This window comes from Thermobia domestica, chromosome 4 (genome assembly GCF_964235325.1).
Source record: "Thermobia domestica chromosome 4, izTheDome1.hap1.1, whole genome shotgun sequence".
Lineage (NCBI taxonomy): Eukaryota > Metazoa > Arthropoda > Insecta > Zygentoma > Lepismatidae > Thermobia > Thermobia domestica.
The window spans coordinates 9984846-10005653 of NC_137457.1; the positions used below are offsets into that span (position 1 = coordinate 9984846).

The 20808-nt window shown below is 32.5% G+C and overlaps 1 protein-coding gene across 3 annotated transcripts in view; it reads left to right on the plus strand.

The window, feature by feature from the left end:
* LOC145683706 (uncharacterized) overlaps positions 1 to 20808 on the plus strand; it is a 169118-nt gene that overhangs the window by 114368 nt on the left and 33942 nt on the right. For all 3 annotated transcript variants that reach the window (XM_081755143.1, XM_081755144.1, XM_081755145.1), the window contains exons 35-39: positions 2350 to 2379; positions 5187 to 5234; positions 8064 to 8117; positions 12631 to 12783; positions 17911 to 17949. In XM_081755143.1, coding sequence (XP_081611269.1) covers positions 2350 to 2379; positions 5187 to 5234; positions 8064 to 8117; positions 12631 to 12783; positions 17911 to 17949 — 324 coding nt within the window. The remainder of the gene's footprint in view (positions 1 to 2349; positions 2380 to 5186; positions 5235 to 8063; positions 8118 to 12630; positions 12784 to 17910; positions 17950 to 20808) is intronic.

Here is a 20808-nt window from a genome sequence, read left to right on the forward strand (position 1 = left end):
TATGGTCGATGCCCCTTAAACAAACTGGAGAATTCTTAGGTATTTTATTAAAAATTAAATGAGGAGAATAAACAACAATATATCAAAGAACAATGGTCACTGTAGGTGTTGAAGTTAAAAGAACACTGTTCTTGAAAGTTACAATTTGAAAGGAGAAATGCCTGTGTTTAATTAATCTACTTTGTCTCAGTATAGAACAAACTTTCATAAAAAAATAGAAATGAAATTAAGTATTCACCGTTTCATGCTTATGACTTTTAGGATAATTAAGACAAGTGTTAACGAAGGCTAATTGTTCCAAAGGAATTCTTGGAGTAATGGTAAAAGAAGAAACCAACGGGACACGATGTTGTCAACCATAATCTTATGTGATTTGAAAACAAGCGAGGGCCCTCTTTTATAGAAATGAACACTTTATCACAGAGCAACCATGCCCGTACTTCGGTATTAGAACAATAATTTCGATAGATGTATCAGTCTAGTATATACTGTGTGTGCAAAACCAATGTACGAAAAGCAGTAACGCTGCAAATGTGAAAATTTTCTTGGTTCCGAAAGGGTACGTTGTGCTAGGTCAGTTGTTCTCAGTTGGTGGGCTAGGGTTCTCCAGAGATCACAGATAAATTATCAGTGAGTTATACATGTAACAGTATTGTTATTGGATTTGATTTGCAGTAGCTGAGAACGTGATTAAATAATATTGTATTTTTCATATTTGTTTACTGTGATGTTTGACTAATTCATAGTTACTTTCTGGCATTATCAGTATAGATAAGAACTTCGGAATTAAAAAGAAATGCATTAAGCGTAACGAACTCTATTTCTACCAGTACTGATATATTGTGTACTCAGAAAATAACTAGTTCTAATTTCATCTTCATACTTGTTTGAATTTTTGGAAATGGCATAAAGGGAATCAGGAGTTTCGTTTTACAGAGAGCAATCATAATCAAACTTGAAGTGGTAGTCTATAACTCAAGATTGTAGAATAATATTGAAACCGAAGTTATAATTTACATTTATCACTTCCGATTGCAACGGGAATAAACTGGAAAGTTTAATACGAGTATATTCTTGCACTATATCAATATCAAAAACTGCTTATCGCTAACTATTTTCATTTTATTCATATTTTACCACTATTTAATACCAGAACATCGTATATTTTTAGCACTTCTGGTTTGTAAAGATAGATAAAAGTAGGGATAAAACTCATTCTTTGGAAACTCAAACTATATCGAAACCAGTTTTTGTTATACTTTATCAAATTCTCTCTATAGAAATAAGTATTCAAACCGGAGGTACTAGTCATTTCCGACTACTTTCAGATTTTATAAACTGTTGTGCATGGCGGTAGTATATTTCCTTGAAATGCTAAATCGATTGCAGAAAAATGATTCTAACTAATTATTACCATGTTTAATCCATGTGGAATAATAATAAACTAAAAATAATCTATTTCTGTGACTTTCGTATGAACGGAAGATGTATTCAAGAGATGGAATCCATTATGGAAACACTGATAATGTTGTAGAAAATCACTTCTGGATATTTCTTACTATTTTCATTGGGTAGAAATGAATATTGAAACCGGAAGTACTAGTAAACTTTAACCACATCCTTTTCTCGTAGTGTTGCGGATGTTAGTGATATGTTCTCTTAAGATGTTGAACCAATTGCAAAAGGCAATTATCACTGTCCGTTACCACTTTAGTTATACGGCAACAAGAGTGAAACCAGTAATGACTAAGTTCTAGTACTTTCAGTTTGGGGTAAAGAGTTGATGTAGAATAGGGACCTGATTTTTGAACTGCAAAACTTTTACAGTTCTTGCTCTATGGAATTCTGCATTGAAACAGGAAATATATTTCAACGACTTACTGTGTTTTTATAGACACTTGCAGAAGATGACAACATGTTTCCTGAAGGCCTGTATCCGTTAATGATGGTTCCTTGTTATTATGTAGTACAATTTTGTTCTACGGGAAAAACATTGAAACAGGAAATTATTAATTTTACCACTTTTGGTTTGAATAAAGGGTTAACGAGAAAGATGGAACCCATTCCTTTGACATTAAATCGATTACTAGAAACCGGTCCTTGGTGTATCTTACGATTTCTGCTTTGATGCATATCGATAGATGGACAGACATTGCTGTTCCATAAGACTTCTGACATTTATGCCTAGCTCTAAAGATGTAGAACTCTTGTCCTGGCAAGCAATAGTTTAATTTGTACTAAAGAATTAACCCCAAACGTTTAAAAACGTCTTCACAAATGTAGTTTTCCTTGTGTATCAATGTACATATGAACTACATTTTTCACTGACAATTATTTATTTACTTTCAGCTCCTGACGTTAGTATTGAAGAAACTAATGGTAGGTATTATAATAATTGTAAGTATTATAATAATACTTAAGGTAAAGATCTGGAAAATTGTAAAATAAAATACACTTTTTAAAATCGAGTGATTTTTAATTAAAAGTTTAGGTAAGAAAGAATATAGAAGTAAAATATGTTCCACATAATAAACCTATGATATACTTGCAAACTATGTGGATTAAAATTGGAACTGAAAGTGGTATATCTATAATTTATGGTTGTAATAGCCAAATAAGGTTGGAGATTCAGCATGTTCTTTTAATGATGAAAGAACACGAAGAATTGTGTTGCCTATTGCAGCTTTTGGTCTTAACGGATCAAAATGAAAACTGAAAGTTGTTTAGATTTCTCAAGCTTCTGGTTTTCTAAAAGCCTATACGCGGAAAAATAACACATTTGTTCCAGTAAATCCTAGTTAATATTAGGTTTCTTGCTGTATATTGTAGTTTCTAATAGTGATCATTTTCAGTTTGAATAGAGAAACTAAGAATAAGAAAAAAAATTAATATCGAACCACTTTAAAGAAGCAGCTTCTCTCCATTAGTACTGATTTTGTTCTATAATACTAAACGTTGAAACTGAAAAGAATTCATTTCTACTACTTTCGGTTTTAATAGAAGTTAAAAAGGAAATATATTTTATTCTTGCAACACTAAACCGTATTGAGGGACTGTTTCTCTCTACCTATTACTGCTATTTCTCTGTTCTCATCACTGTGACATAAACCCAGAATCGTTTTTACTTTCAGTTAAAGTCTGAATAAAGAAATGTGTTAAATTTACTCTTGGAGCAGTAAATTCATATCAGAAGACAGTGTGTTTCTGTATATTACTGTGTACGCTCTACGCAGATCAATATTGAAACTGAACAGAGAAGTAGATTTCACCAGCTTACGGTTTTATTAGAACGATAAGAGTATATACGACACCTATTCTTGGAACCATGAATCTATGTGGAAAAAATACTTCTTGATATGTATTGCCTCTTTCACTTTGTGTTGATCAACGGTAGCACAGGACATTGTTAATCTTTATCACTTTATGTTTGAATAGAGGGTCACGGAATGAGGTGAATACATATTTAAAAAAATCATTTATCACTATTTCGTTCTATTTTCTCTGATACACATCGGCACAGAGCAGTACGGATGGAGAAAATCATTTGGACGAACTATAAAACTTCCCATGCCTAAGCATAATATATATTTTCGAAGTCTAACAAAGAGCTTTGTTTAACATGGCTAACTAATATAAACTACTAGCTAGCTAACAAATATGGCTAACTTAGTCGTCTATACGTATTAAGTGTTAAAACTGAAGGGTAAATATATCACGTTAGGTCCCAGTAGACGACTAATATCCTAGATAGAATGCACTTTTGAGATACAAAAACCATGAAGAAAATAGTTTCTTCTGTGTGGCACAGAGTTTTAGTTTTTCTTAATCAATATTGAACTCTTAACTTGCAGTAGATGTCTACTACCTACGATTTAAATGGAAACATACTAGCCAACATGAAATCAAATATTGCTCCAAACCAGAAAAACCATTTACCAAAATGTATCATTTATTTTGCTCAACGAAAATAAATGTTGAGAGCAAATATCTACAGCTTCCGCTTTAAGTAATGACATTTGCGCGGATATGAACCCTATTCCTGAAATATTGAATCCAAAAATAAAAAGTAAAAACTGTCTATTTCCATGTTTTCTCACTAGTAATGAACACTGAAACAAATAATGTACATTTCTGACTCTTCCGGTTTGAATACACGTAAAGAGTGGAGCAGAGACATATACTTCGCAAGTTGCAACTCTGTCAAGGAAGCAACTAAAATTATATCTTAGTAAAAACATACGACAGAAGGTAGAGTCTTTCTTGGGACACTGATAAATATCGAGAATCATCTTTTTGATATATATTCCACGTTTTGCTTTCTGGTAATTTCTATTCAAACGTAAAATGGTAAATTTAAGTAACTCTTGGCCAGAACAGAAGATTCGTGCAGATAAAACATTCATCAAACACTGAATCTATATCCAAAAGAATATGCTTTACTATCTTTTACCGCTTTGCTCGATAGCGATGAACATTGAAACTAGAAGTGATAGTATATTTAAACAGTTATACACACATATATATATATATATTCAAAAGAGCAATTTCGTAAATGTTTCTTAGTATAGCCAAGAAACTGGTTAATTTAGGATGAAAAAGACATCTAAGTATATTATAGGCCTGCTATCGAGAGAACAACTATTGTACACTTCTGTCGTTGCCTTGCAATTCCCAATACGAAACACAAAGTATATTTTGACAATCCTCACATTTCTCATAGTACCAGTAGAATCAAAATTGTATTTCTTTAAAACCTAACTCATGCTCATGCGCCCATTCAAATAAAGTATTTGTAGTTATTCCTAAGATTTTTTGTTACGTCACTTATTTCTTACTGAAACACCAAGAAAAGCCACTTTTCCTGTAATAAGTTACACAGCGACTATGCGTCAGCAGGTAAGACAGAGAAAAGTCTGCAACAATCACATTGAGTGTTTTAAAATATAACTTTGTTTTTAATGTTGTTGTCAAGTTCATGACAAAATAACAAATATTAAATGAAATGTCCACTCTAAATACTAAAATTAAAAAAATAGAATATTGCCTTTTAAATAAAAGCATTTATCAAGGACAAAGCAATGACAAAATGTGAATCTAATTTTACCAAAATATTTTTAATATGATATATAAAAAAAAAGTATTGTTTATTCAAGTAATACAATTAACTAATGAAATCAAATTATTAGGAGATGAAGAAGAGGAATTTGATCCTAGGAAGTACCTTGAACCCCCAGGTAATGTATGAACAACTTCTATTTCTTATATTCGTGAATTAGTTGAAAACTATTGCCAAATTTTGAAATTGACTTCAAAATAGTAGTATTGTGTCCCTTTACTGAAGAAGTTAAAAAAAGATCTCTGCTAAGACATAACATATCCTAACTACTGGCAATACGTAAAGGTATGATAGAACAGAGAAAATGGTACATCATTTTATAAATAGTACTTTACTACAGATATGAAACTGAATACTAGAAACCAAGTAAGGAACTTGTTTCCAAAATGTACTATATAAACTTGGGTTTTTTTTCAGGAATTAGTAAAATAAACATGATAAATAAATTTTGCTGTAAAAATAATGGTTCAATTTTATTTAGGTTCAATATTTTATAATTTATTTTACTGATACATAGTTCGGTCCGTGCATGTACTTAGTAATTTAAATAAAAACACTTAAAATTTTAACAATGAAAAATATATTACCTTTTGGGTTTATATGTGGATATAGTATACTTTGGTACTAAATAGATTGGATATAATATGTTTTGAAATTAAAATTATAGAAGAGAGTAATACAATATTGTGTTTTCAAAACACATAATTACTACTTAATACACTAAAACCATACACACTGATATTATTCTTTGTTACATGACATAAATGCATATACGTTCACAATTTATTTGTGTGGTTTCCGTGAATGTTCTGGTGATATTTGAGCACAACAGTCCCATGTGTCTTGATCACTATATTCTTCTGCACTAGACAAGATTATGACATTTATTAAACTAGCTTCAAACAACAAACGTATTGCAGAAACAATAAGTATAATGTTTCACGGCAACTACTGTTCAAAACTAGTTAGAAACGAGCACTGCTAGCAATGTGACATCAAGATCTTAACAATAATGTTTATTGTAGTATTATAGCCACATTGCCAAAAGCGATGTTGTCAAATGAAAGCACGAATCCTTTCAGTACAATTTACAAATGAAAATATCATATTTCGCGCTCAGAGTTCTTAAAAAGAAGCCTAAAAAACTGTTTGGCTGCTTCAGTGGGATGTAGTATATTTTACCGTAAAAAGGAAGAGATGCGTATTTAGACAATACTGGATACAGTAGATTTTGGAATGAAGAAAGGATATAGTATGTTTTGAAACAAATAATTGCAGGATATTGTACATATTGGAATAATTGTTTCTGAAGTTCGTTTTTCAATACGGTTTTAGAGCGTTCTGACACAAATTATAATTTATATGCAGCAGTACCACTAACGATTCTGTTCCCAATAAAATTGCAAATTCTAAAAAACTGGATGTAGTACATTTTGGGAACAAGAGGTTTATTGGGTTCCTTTTGCAGAGAGTAGAGGTTAATTCATGATTGTGAAAGCTAATAATTTGTTCGATTTCATCATTAAAAAATTGGTTTTGATTTTGATTTTAATATTTTACTCCTTAAGAAACGTCATGCTCTTATACCAGTAGCCATTAATAATAGTAGGGTACAGTAAGATAAAGAGTTACTCATATTTTGATTATTAAAGTAATTCTCACCTTTACCATATTAGATCTTATTCTGTTTTCCCCTTTAATTTATAAATGCATATGATGTTCCAAGAGAAAAATGACCAATTTTGAAAACATGTCCCCTCTTAAGTAAAAAAAAATAATGTTTATTCTTTAGTACAAATGGTGCGAGAGTCTATTCTCAGTAATATAGCCTTAAAATTTGAACGTGATTTGGTACTTTGAATTTCGTCTTTAAAAGGGCGAGCTTCCTCGTGCCTATATGATTGGCTTACCGGCATGCAACGTGGGAAAACTGGTTTGAGGTTGTGTGGCTCGAATTCTACGTTAAGCTATATATTCATGTGTAACATAAAACCACTGCTGAAATATAAGCAAAACTCTAATATAACAAGAACAACAAATTATTATATGTATACGTCAGATATAGCCCTGTTGTTGAAAAGGGATCCTAAACTTTATTAAAAAGAAACTTAGAACATTCCACTTTCACACACGCAGGAGGTACATTGTAAAGAGGCAACGAAATCTTTAAGTTTTATGAAAAAACTTTATGTAATGAAGTAAATGGTGGAAAGAAGTTTGAGGAAGCGGGAGAACCCCGAGGAATCCCACGCACACGATGTTTTTCCACCACAAAGTTTACTTGGCGCGAGCTGGCATCGAACCAAGGAATCCCATGCACAAGTGGTGAATGCTCTACCACTGAGCCATAGCGGTCCATTGTGCAAAATTCAACACGTGCAGGCATATTTATAAAGCTATACGCAAAACTTTATGAAAGAAGACATCATTTAGCCGTAGTTACTTCACCCAATAACTTTGTAACTCTATGGGGAAGTGGATGCATGAGTTTCTGAGTAAAGTGCAACATGAATTTCTTTTTATTTTGATGTAAGGGGTATATATGCAAAATTGGTAAGAATTACGTGGAAATGTTTTATATATCATGATGAGTCAATTTCTCAATATACTTCGCTTTTTTTCTTAAGATGCGTTCATTTTCATCTTGCGTATACAATTTCGAACGTTAAGAATATTGATCGCAAACTGTGTCATTAACATTAAACTTTCTTCATTCCATCTAAGTGGTGCATTACTTTATTCCAGTATTTATATTTGAAGACACTTATTACCTGTTATTTTAATAATTTGAAAAATTTTAACGTGTTTTCTTTAGTTTACCTTATGAATAAATCATATATCGATCTTTTAAGGTGCCAGTTAACTCAATTTCTGAACATTGACCTTCTTACGAAAAATAGAGTTGTATAAATAGCAATAATTTCAATTCCTTTTACTTTTTCCACAGAGGAAGGAGGTCCAACACAAATGGAAATACAAGGGCAGAAATTACTGTATGGAGGTAATTAGAATAGAATTTTACACATTTTTGGAAGGATACTCTAGTGTTTGATACCTGTAGCCTTTAACTAGTTTAGTAAATATAAGTTACTTACACTCCGGTGGGGTTTGACAGTGCCGCTATTTTTTGTTCGTGAATTCGACTCTGTTATGTGTTTTTCTCTATTTCCACGGCTAAGTCAGTCTTTCTTGTATGTCTCTTGTATTACAAAGATAGCAATACATATATATATGGCTCTCGTTGAACGATTAAATGTATATCTGCTGAGAAATAGGAGGTTAGATGACAGTTTTCACGAAGACAATGAATTTATTTTCTTCTGGATTTTTTCTGTGTTAATTTCTTCTCCAGATATATAATATAAAAATGGACTTAAAACAACTGTGACCTCCCTCTTTTAAATCGCCACTGCCATGTATTCTTTTAAGAGAAGAGTTGACACTAGCGATTAAGGGATCATTCTCCTTCAATTTATCTTCATTTACATCGCTTTCAAATTTCTCAGTCTGTTTCATCTTCCACCTGTCTTCAACACTCTCAACAATCATATTGATATTTAATTCTTGTACGTCACAATTCAATAATATCAATAATGATGTAAGCCAATGATTTGTGACGTTTCCCAACTCAGGGACACTTGTTGCAGCTCGATATTGCATGAATTATTAGCGGGGCTTCTGACATATCACAAACCAACGGTGTAGCTACCCTTCAGGAATCAAAGCTACATGTAAATTCATTTTCGGCTTATGGCTGACATACGACGTTTCTCAAATCAGCGATTCAAATATAATCTCACATACAGTCTCAAACAGACACCTTTTATTTTCATTGAAAAGTGACCTAGATGCAGAATGTAACGCGTTTTCTAGGACCACTAGTATCTATTATGTCATTTTGAGGAATTTATATATGAAAAACACAAAATTTATAAAAGAAAAGCTAAATACATACATATATATGAGCGGTTCGGAAAAACATAATGATAAGCGACACTTCTGGTTAATTTAACTCACTAAGTGGAGTGAGTTGGAATCGACCAAGAATATTATGTAGGTAAGTTTATTTAAAAAATGTGTCTCCAGATGGCAGTGGAGGCTTGTTTCGTATGTGTCATTGCCTTTATTCCATAGTAAGGTTGAACTTTCTTATCAAGTTACAAACTTACTTTACTTGGAAGTTACAAAATTATTATATAATTGTGCAGGAAAAAAAACAATTTTCAATAGTATCAAGAAGTGGGACATTGACTAAGAAGAAGTTGTATCATGAATGCTTCTCAGTTGTGGCAATAGCATCAGAATATCTATGGTATAATATTCTGGCTGGTTATCTGACACCCCACAAGACTCACATTATAAAAAAGTCACCGTACTGGTTCTTGTTCTTATTAACATACTGATACTTCACGTCAGAGAAGAATTCAGCGTGATCTACTCAGCACATTTAAATTTAAAGAGAAATGAATGATGACTAGGGTCTGTGAGACTCCATCATACTGATTAAAAATTAATAGAAAATCCTAATTAGTAAAAACGTCGACAATACGTTTCATCTCATTTTTTGGAAACATGGTTAGTTTATAGGATGAATAAAATATCTATTCAATAAATGAACCATCAATAAGTGTTTTGATGGCGTACGACCAAGATCCTGCAGATATTTCTATGACAGTCCAACAGAAAGTTCGGATGAACTGCCCATTTTGTGCCCGGCCAGTGTGGAGATTGGAATAGGATCAATTCTCAGCAATATTGCCAGGCACTGACTAAACTGTAGTGCCTTATTTGAGGGAAGCGACATGATCTGATACCTAGACTTCTTTTTTGATGCCATATCGAGACTACGTTCTTTGGAAGCAACAGAAAATAACATTTCTACCTTTTCGACCTCACACATCCAACAAAGTCATGATCTCCCATTCAGTGATTCCCATCGCTTTACGGCATTAAAGAAGACACTCATTGAAATCACTTTGTTACCTATCATAAACTCAACAGAACTGTAATCTTTTTAGTATCCAGAACGAGCATTTTCCCAAAGATGTGTTTTCTAGTCTTGTAAAGTAGTATCACAAATGTATAAACGTCCTTGTTTTTTAATGTGGAAAAAGAAATTGTTGTTCCTTTTCCTCACATTATCTTATTCATTTTGCATAAATATTACTGTTTATAGTATCCAGGGGGAACTTACTCTCCGATATTTTCTTAGAATTAGGAAGATGATTTGAGCTTACCCTCTTGCTTTGAATGCTTTTTCTCATTGTCTGCATCCTTAGTGAATCTATGAGCCGTTCCTTTTATAACTTAATAATTTAGGAGTATTTTTCATTAAGTGTGTTCTTTTATATTTTAAAGGTAAAACAAAATGGTAAAAGATATAAGTATACCGAAGTTGCAAAGTAAAGTTTATGTTTCATAAAAATTCGTATTTTTGTGCGTAATTTATAGCAAAAATATAAGAATAATTATATCTTTTAAAAATGGGTAATTCACTAAATATTTTTGATTGGTTTAAATTCCAGGCAATAGGTATGATAGTAAACCATACTGACAAATGAAATTTTTTGAAGTTCATATTCACACTTTGCACCAAACTCAAATAGCTTATACACAACTTATTATGCAATATTTTCTCCTATAATAAATGCGTATGAACCTTTAATTTGGTAGTTGTTTCAGAAAACATAGATTCTTGCTCTTGATGGATTTGAACTCCACTAGAAAAGATTTTTTGCAAGTGTGGACTTAAGATTATTACATAAGTTATTGTAAAATAGACAAAGATATGTTCTGTCAGACACGCAAAGAAATATTGGGCTGATTGATAGAACACAAAGCCTATCACTTTAGCGTGCTATTTCTATATCAAGCGGCCGATGTTGTAACACAAGATTAGTGGTACCGATTTCACACGGATTCTGTGTTGAGTGATTGGAAATTATGCTACGGCTCTGTTACAAAGCTAGCTATATCAATGAAGGAACGCGAAAATATAAAAGCGCCATAAAGATCTTCCTATATATATACTATTCGTTGTTAATAACACCTCAGCTACCATGGTAAACACGGACATAGAAATACTAATATTAACCAGGTCATTATACTTCAGTGGTAATCAAAACTTTTCATATGTATCAGATAAATACACGTATACTGTAATTTAAAGCGTGCATTACCTAACGTGGATATAATATATATATCGTCATGGATATTGGGAATTTCTAGAATTTCTATCTGCTTTTATGTTTTGATCTAAGCAAACTTCTCTGAGGTATATTTCACATTTATACTAAATAGACAACAACTTATTATTATTCCTGTAATATTTCATATTTTGCCAGAAATTAATTTTCTTACAGCATTTACATGTGTTGAAATGCTATCATACGTTTTTACTCTGTTTGTTATGTTCCTCTTCGTCGTCGACTGTATTTTGTTCCTCGTAAACACTTATAAATAATTTATTCCACATTTTGCTTATCATCACATCATCATAAGTATTCTGTCATTATTGGAAGGCCATCTGGTGCAACTGAGATGCTTCCATTCTCCACGGTTTTCTGCTAACCTCTTCGTCTTCACGTACTATTTCTCTGTTTTAATATCGTCCATTAATTGTAGTCTGCCTCGCCCCCTCTCTTTCCTGCCACCATATCCTCTAAAACATTAGTTCTTAGCCAATGTCCAACCAGTTTCTCTTCCTCTTAATAACATCTATAATTGTTCTTTTCTCTTCACCATATCTAGTACCCTCCCATTCATTTTCCGCTCGATGCTCCAAAATTCTCTCCATCTTTCTTCACACCCACATTTCGATAGCTTCCAGTCGTTTTCCATCAATTTTGCGTAATGTTATTTTTCCAACCCATAAAGTATAATACTCTACACGAAGCTCTTTATGAGTCTTGTTCTCAACTCTTTATTCAAGGGCCCACAAAATAGTATTTTATTCCTCCTAAAGGCTTCATTCACCATTCCTATCCTTGCTTATATTTCACGTTCGGATTTCATATCACTAGCAACAATACTACCCATTTGTCGAAAACTAGTGGCCTATTCTATTTTCTCCCCTCCAACTTCTATATTTGACACCGGTTCGTTTCCATCACCATGGCTTTAGTTTTTTTAAAAAAATAATTTATTTTCATCCCATATTTTTCATCGGGCTTCCTCAAGTTTTCTGACAACTAATTGTTTGTTTTAGATTCCCCAAAGAGAGTTGTTTGTCAATTGCATATATAAAAACACCAATTGCATGTTACTAAAATGACTACTCATCATGTCAGGTAGTTGATTTAAAAACTACGAACTATTTGAACACTTCAATCCAAATTCGACACAGTCGAAGTAGCAGCGGGCTTGTGTCAAACTATAATACAACCCGCATAACACAAACTTATTGTTTCTCCTATTGCAGCTATTTTTACTGCATAAAGATTGAATGAAGCAGACAACCCTGCTAACTTATATTATATCATATATTTATTTAAATAATCATGTTTTCTTTGTAGGATTCAAGTCATTCTATGGTATCCTTTGCAATAGAGACCTGGAGTGTGAAGAACGAAGCAAGCAGTTTCCAAGATGTATCAAGAATCGATGTCTTTGCGAGGACAACAAACATGGCGAAATTGATGAAAAGGAAAAGACTGTAGTTTGCAAAGGTAATCTCTTTCTTGATAGCTTCGCAATTAAGAGTGATAACTTTATACAGGAGTTTATCAGAACTCAGAGATAATGATCAGTTTTCCACTCTCTTATGTCTCCACAAGACGGTCTTATTAATTTCAAGCATATTCAAGCAACATAAATTAATCTTCTTTGTTTCACCCAGTGATAACGTAGAAAATTTGTTTTAAAAAATTCTGTTATATTTAATGGTACATCTTCTATGAGTTCAATTCATAATTCTTCTATACTTTTACTTTATTGAAATTGTTCTGATTTTGTATATAAGTTCTTTTACTTTTAAATTAGTTTATTTGTCCCAACCAGCGTATATTCTACAGAATGATGGTGTTTTAGTGTCATTTAAAAAGAATTTTAATAGGTGTTCGTACGGTAGAATGTGAAATAAATAATCAAAACTAAACGTGTTAGGTTAAAGGTAGATCTTAATTATAATTATTTTTATTTAGTATTCTACGAATAATATTACTTGCAATTATTATTTAGAAACTTCATATGAAAAATACTGGTCGATTTTGGGCTCTGGGGTATTGGGTATAAATAAGTGAAAATTCCAAAATCAAACTTTTGAAATTTATCATCTGTGCAAACAATTTTTTTATGAAATAATCAACGGGAGCCACTGTAGGGTTCAATGGTGATATGGATTAGGGAAAACTACAATAAATATACAGTTCTCACTCCATATGAAAATGTTATAGTCTCAGGTTATTTCTGCTTGTCCATGTTCGGGAAAGCATTTATATCACAGGTGGATTTCTTCCGTCTTCATCAATTTCTTCATACCAAACATTAGGATTGATAGCTAAGCTCTGTACGAAACGGTGATCCCAGTTTGAAATGTTACGTACCTTTATGCTAAAGCTATAACGTACCCCAAACGATGTCCACTCTACAAATGGAAGGGATAGAATCCATATTCTAGTTTCAAATTATTGTAGGTCAAATAACCGTCTGTCAGCCTCAGCGTTACAAATATAAGATGACATAACACGATTTTAAGTCATCTTTCCTTAGTAACCGCACGTTGTATCTACATTATATCATATGACATTCCTCATACCTACATGCACAAGCAAATCGGCAGTTAGCTTATCAGGTAAAAGTAAAACCATATTCAACCAGTTCATTAATTATTCAATTTCTTGGGACCTACATATCTCAATAATATTTTTAATTATATCACAGTTTTTCACTATTTGAGAACACTGGTAACCGAACTTTTGCTTATTTGCTTTTACGTTTTATGTCAATTATTTTGATACCTTAAATGGTATACGTTCTATTTCAAAACACTATAAATTTGTGTTGGGATTAATAACACTGCTTGTGACACGCTACTTTTGCTTTGACGCTTATGTGTGATGCTTGTGTGTTGGTTACGTGTCCCCCTCTTGTAGGTATCAATTTTCATGTACACATTTTTCATTTTCTGCCTTTTTCCGGCATTTTTGGAGTATAACTCAGCACAGCCTCAGCCAGTCACTGAATTGTATATGTATTATACGTAGCGGGTGAACAAAGTATTTTCGGACCGAGTGACTATCACAACAAATATTAGCGATGAACACTTCGTCAGGGTACCAATTTTCATAAATATCAACCTGCCACGGTTTGCGTACTTCCCTTGTGAGTAACCGTTTGGAACATTGCTATTGAAATTTCTCATTATTATCCAACTTTACCTACTCTTTCATACAAATTGAAAATCTTTTCAATAAGTGTAGTTATTGTTCTTTGCCCTCCAGACGGCTCCCCAGAAGCAGATTATGGTATCCCATTATTTTTAAAATAAAATTTATTTTTTCATGATTGATAAGTTTCAAATCTAAGATCAATATTAACAGAGAAAATTCATATTCACGGAGAAAATAGATGTCGACTAAAGGGAATTCGTGTTACTATTCGGTTCAAAATCTCTTGTCGTTGCGAATTCTGTCGAGGAATTTGAATCTTAAAATATACAAAACGATAATCAAGCCTGTTGTTCTGTATGGTTGCGAAACATGGTCACTTACTCTGAGGAAAGAACATAGAATGAAAGTATTGGAGAACAAGATCCTGAGACGAATATTCGGACCCAAGAGGAACGGGAATGGAGAGTGGTGGAAACTTCATAACGAGGAACTACATAATTTATATGGTTTACCCAACATTGTTAAAGTCGTGAAGTCTAGGAGGCTTAGATGGGCAGGTCGTGTAGCTAGAATGGAAGAAAGTAGAAACGCCTTCAAATTCTTGACTGGAAGACCAATCGGAAAAAGACCATTAGGAAGACCTAGACCCAGATGGGAGGACAATATTAAGATGGATCTCGCAGAGATTGGAATACAAAGTAGAAACTGGATGCAGTTAGCTAAGGATAGAAGTCAGTGGAGATCTTTTGTGAACGCGGCATTGAACCTCCGGGTTCCATAGGCCATAGAGTTAGTTAGTTAGTTAGATAAGTTTCAAATGTTTCATTTCGTAATTTCCATCTTCTTATAATACTAAAGAGCCTAAACCCTACTAAAATACCTAAAATAAAAGCAGATTTCGTCGTCCATGGAAATCCAAATCATAAATCTTTGTAATTGTGTTAACGAATCAAGCTGCGGTTATATTTCTATGTTAGTATTTTAAAGATACATGACATTTTCAAAATGAATGGTGAAATCGGGTATATTTCCTAATTAGTACTTTTAAATTAGTGAAACTTACGAGTATTATAGATTTATTCTCATTTGAAAAATATTTACATTTTATTCTAATTATTAAATTGGTTAATTACAATTCAGGCTTATCATTTAGTAATAGTATAACTTTTTAATATCAGATTTCCATATTAAAGTTATAATTAATTTTGGTACATTTATTTTCTGTCTTTGTATAAATTATTCTAATATAGAGAGGAGATTTGTGTTTTCTGTAAATTTAGAGCTTACTAATCAATTTGTTAATTGGACAATGTTCTCAGTTACTCTTCCATTTACTGTAATTTGTTTATGTAATTCTTCAAATACTCAAATCACTTGTAAGTGGAGAAATGAATTGGATCATTGAATCGTTTGTGTCATAAACTATAACTGCTTCACTAGTACTAGTAATATATTGGAAATATAATGGCTGCCCCAGTTAAGATGGGTCGAGATACTACTCCGTCTGATGTGGAGTAATGTTCTATAGATATAACTTCTACACTGGGTTGAAATTAATGCTCACATAATATACATTTATCATATAATGTATCAGATCCCTAAACATACAGTATTACTCAAACGGAAGCGACTTAAAGATATCCACTATTCCTTTACGAAATAATGATAATATATTATTATGATTACTCACTGTTTAATTTTATTACAATTAGTTATTTTCTACAAATCTCTGGTACTCTTAGCACTGTAGATTAAAATCTTCCTTTGTTTGTTTTCAAATAATTAAATTGAAACTACGAACTGAGTAAGTTTAATTGAATCTGAATATTGCCATTAAAATTTCCTTATTGGCGCCAGTCAGGCAAGTAGCGCAGATCGATATTTATACCTATTAAAATGACGGTGAACGACTAGGAATTATCGTTACACACAGACTGAAAAATTCTCTACAGGTTTAACTTACTCTTTTATTATATTAAGGACATTAAGTCTTTGAATTTACTATTGTACAAAAATCTGCATTTTTACCTTCATTTCTTGCCTACATAAGCATATACAATTCGTAATACCACCGCACTACACCTATGCTATGTTCTTTGTCCAAATACAACTCATAATATCCAGAAATTGATACATTATAACCAACATACACTAATATTATAACACATTATAAATAGCATTATTACATCATCATTACTTACCTTTGTCATCCACCACTTAAGTAAAAAAAGTAAATTATGCATGTTATGTCACTTCCAAGTGACATAGATGAAATTTGAATCACAGAAGGAAATTAGTGATGAAGTATGATACAGGAAAGAACAGATAGAGAGGTGTGATTAGAAGAAAAAATACAATTTTATACAGAACCAATAACTTATACTGAAATCACTGCGACCCATGATGCTGTCTCTGACGTTACAGGGGAGAAAGATCCTAAAAAGTATTTGTGATCAATATGAAAAGCAATTCATGCTCTTTAAAGTTCGTTTTTGCTGCTTACAGAGTTGGTAATGTGTTTTTGTGGTATGGAGTTTAATGTATTTACAAACGCTTTTTACTGCTGGATGATCCTTAATGAATATGAATATGCTGTAGTACGTCCTTCTCGTAGAGAAAAAAGGTGCTCGACGAAATGCAAGTAAGGACAACAGGTATACCAGTCTATTAACCGAAAAACCTCTTGTTCCAAGAACTCAGCCATTTGCGCTTTTTGGTGCACGCATTGTCATTCGTAAAGAAGTTGGGGCCAGCTTTCCAATTCGAAAAGAGGCATGTGGAAGAATACAGTGTTGTAATGACGTTGACTGGTGAGTAAACAGTAGTCAAAATTCGGGAAGTCGGGATGCTCATGCAACATTATATCTCCCCACAAAAGTATACCGGCTTTCCTAAATGATAATGTTCGACAATGTTTCCTTGACATACTGTAAGTTTCCATTTCTCTTCAGATAAATGTACGTCTAGAATAATTACATTCACTGAATTCACCCTTATTGAAAAATAGAACGCGACTCCACTCCCTCCTGATATAAATATGATTTCAGGGCTTGACTTCTATACATTAGGCTTGGGTGGATTAATTTTAGGATTTCTACATGTTTACTTAAGTAAAGTTTATTAGCTGTGATTTCTGGGCTTCTTGTGCTACCAAATCTAAAGAAAAACACGAAAATAAATCATCAGCATTGTTTGTAGAAATCATCATTGTCAGAAAAAAAAGCATGACTTCAGTATCAGCTCTCACTTCCATTCAATGTTCATTAGTTCGCTTTAAAGACATTCCAATTGAAAAAAGAATAGACGTGGGGCTAAACAATATAATGAAAGCATACTCCATACTGCATTACCTTTCTTGTAAACTAGTTGTAATATTAATAACATAATGTAATTAACTAAAAAGGTTAAAATGTTTATTAGTCTCGTTTGTCGTGAATATTTAAAGGATGAGTTTTCTAATTACAGATGGACCTGAAAAAGAACCCACTTTTTCGAACTCAACTGGTAAGCTTTACATATATAAAACCACTCTGAAAAAATATTCTTCTTTACGATTTCTAAAATAAGACAAAGTGAATGCAATTAGGACAAAGAATTGAATATAGTTCTTTAACTGAATTGATATTAATCTATTCAGTGGAAATACTGTGTTTCCATTTCTAAATACAGAGAAAGTAAAGTATTCATGCTTAAAAAGTTTCTTTAAAATGTCTCTGAATGTATAAACGCTATTTTAAAGGTAAAGATACGGAAACAAGATAAACGTGTTTCAGAGAAAAATATGTTTATTTTGTTAAGTACAATCCAAATATTAACCTATTATTTTAATGTTATTTTTTTCAGTAAACCATTTCTGGTATATTTTTTCACTTACCATTGAGGAATTAATTTTTAATTACCGAGACATTCAATATTATGTATGATAATTCATTTTAGCTTAGGAGTAGATAGATGATTTCGACACGCTATATGTAATGAAAATCGATGTTCACCGATAAAACTCTAACACCTGAAGAATTCTTTTAACATTGAGATTTATTTGTATATACCTGTTCTAGACTAGAAAGAGAGTGACAAAAAAAGCTTCATTAATATTAAAAGTGTTATCTTCAATAATAACAAACGTACTAAGATACAAGTCTAATTTAACACGCAAGTGTTCTTATTTTTTAATTCAATATAAATGGTCAAAGTAACCAACATCAGCATCTAAACACTGCGGATGGTATTATTATCATTAAGTATTCTGCCTTTCGGCAGCTCCTAGCACTAATGAGGATTTCTTATTTTTATTTTATATATATATATATTTTTTAATTTTTAGATTTGGGCCTGGAAATGTTTCTTCCACTTTTCTCTATCTTCAGCTTCCTTTTTAACTCCCAATATTTTTCCCTATATTTCAAATCATCGTTCAGTTGTGTTCTTCTTAATATTCCTTTCTTCCCTTTTATCTTTCCATTTATGGCGGTATGAAGAAGACAATTTCTTCACAATACGTGTAAAATCCAATTAGTCTTTCTACGAAGGATGGTGGCTAGAAGTGTCCTCTTCTCACCTATCCGTTTTAATACATTTTTGTTAGTTGCGCTTTCTGTCCGTTTTATCTTCTCTATCTCCTCGAACACCACATTTCGAAGCCCTCTAAATATTTCTTCTCTAACTTCCGTAATGTCCAGGTCTCTGAACCATACAGTCCAATGATCCATATATAGCAGTTGACCAGATTCAAGTCCAATATTGAGAATGCTAGTTAAGAGTGATCTTTTCTTGTTGAATGCTTCTTTATCTATGGCAATGCTTGACCTGATTTCTTTGGTGCAGTAGCGTCTCCCGTCAAAATACTTCCCAAATACTTGAAATTATCAACCTCTTCAAGTTCTCTTTTTTCTACTCTGATCCGTAAGGGGGTGTTTCCACGGGATATTCTCATGACTTTCGACTTTTCGATGTTAATTTTTCCAATGTCAACTATTTTGTCAATCATCCCCTGTAGTCCTTCTTTGGTTTTAGCTATTGTAATCGTATCATCTGCATACCTGATCTTGTTAATGATCTGTCCTCCAATCTTGAAATCTCCAATTCCCATTAATGCTTCCATCATTAAACATTCACTGTAAATGTTGAATAATTGGCGGCGACAAACTACATACTTATCGGACTACTCTTCCAATCTCCACAGTATTGGTGTCTCCTTCATTCAAGCGCAACTTAAGCAATATCAATTATAATACATTCCGTGATGTTTCCAGCGTGATGCCTACACAAGATATATCAATATTTTGTACTTGCACATTCAACTTAACTGAACTTTTTAAAAACAAATATGTGTTGAATGAGGAGCGATATGATAAAACTACTAGTACTCAACCTAGACACTTTTTCTTTAAAATGTTTATAACTATAACACATTTAGTAATATACGATTAATTTTGTAACATAATTTTTGCCAATGTCTAAACATTTATAGATTTGGGTACTGGATTCTGTATTCCATAGTCCTAAAATTCCAGCGCCTGCTGCAGGAGCCACATTTCAACTTCATTCTTGATCTCTTCATTCCAGTGGAATTTTTGCCAATGTCTAAACATTTATAGATTTGGGTACTGGATTCTGTATCCCACAGTCCTAAAATTCCAGCGCCTGCTGCAGGAGCCACATTTCAACTCCATTCTTGATCTCTTCATTCCAGTGGAAGTTTTGTTTGCTAGTTTACTTGAAACAGTAAAAAACTGAATGAATGAAGAAACAATACAAAAGTGGAAGTCACTCCAAGCAAAGTTGTTTTTGTTTGAAGGGTTTTCCAAAATATTTCGTACAAGAAAAATTATAACGGAGAACACTTCGCACTTGGCGGGATTCGGAGTAAACACATTCACTGTAAACATGTGTTAAACATCCTAGACTCCGCGTGCCAATAACAAACATTCTCAAGAGGTGAATTGAAACCTACAGGGACAACCAATGTAGTCAGCTTATCCATTAAAGTATTTTTTTGTCCACTTACAGCAATTGAAACCTTACTTTACGGATACGTTTCGTATATTCTTTTTGATCCATCATAGGATGAAGTAAAGCGATGTTAGATCCAGAGACCATGCAGGAAGTATTATTTCTACACCGATCTTCGATTTGTAAAAGATATCCAAGTTTCAGTCAAGAATATTAGTATTATTTATTTACAGAATAATAATATTCACAATTGCTCTCTAAAAGTAAAATCATTTCAATTTATTTCAAATATATTTACAAGAAAACAGTATATAGATTATTAAGATTAGCATGTAGGTACGCCGGTCTGCTTCGATAGTCAAATATACTTTAAATAAGAGCTAGTTTTAATGTTTACTTTGGTTCTTTTAA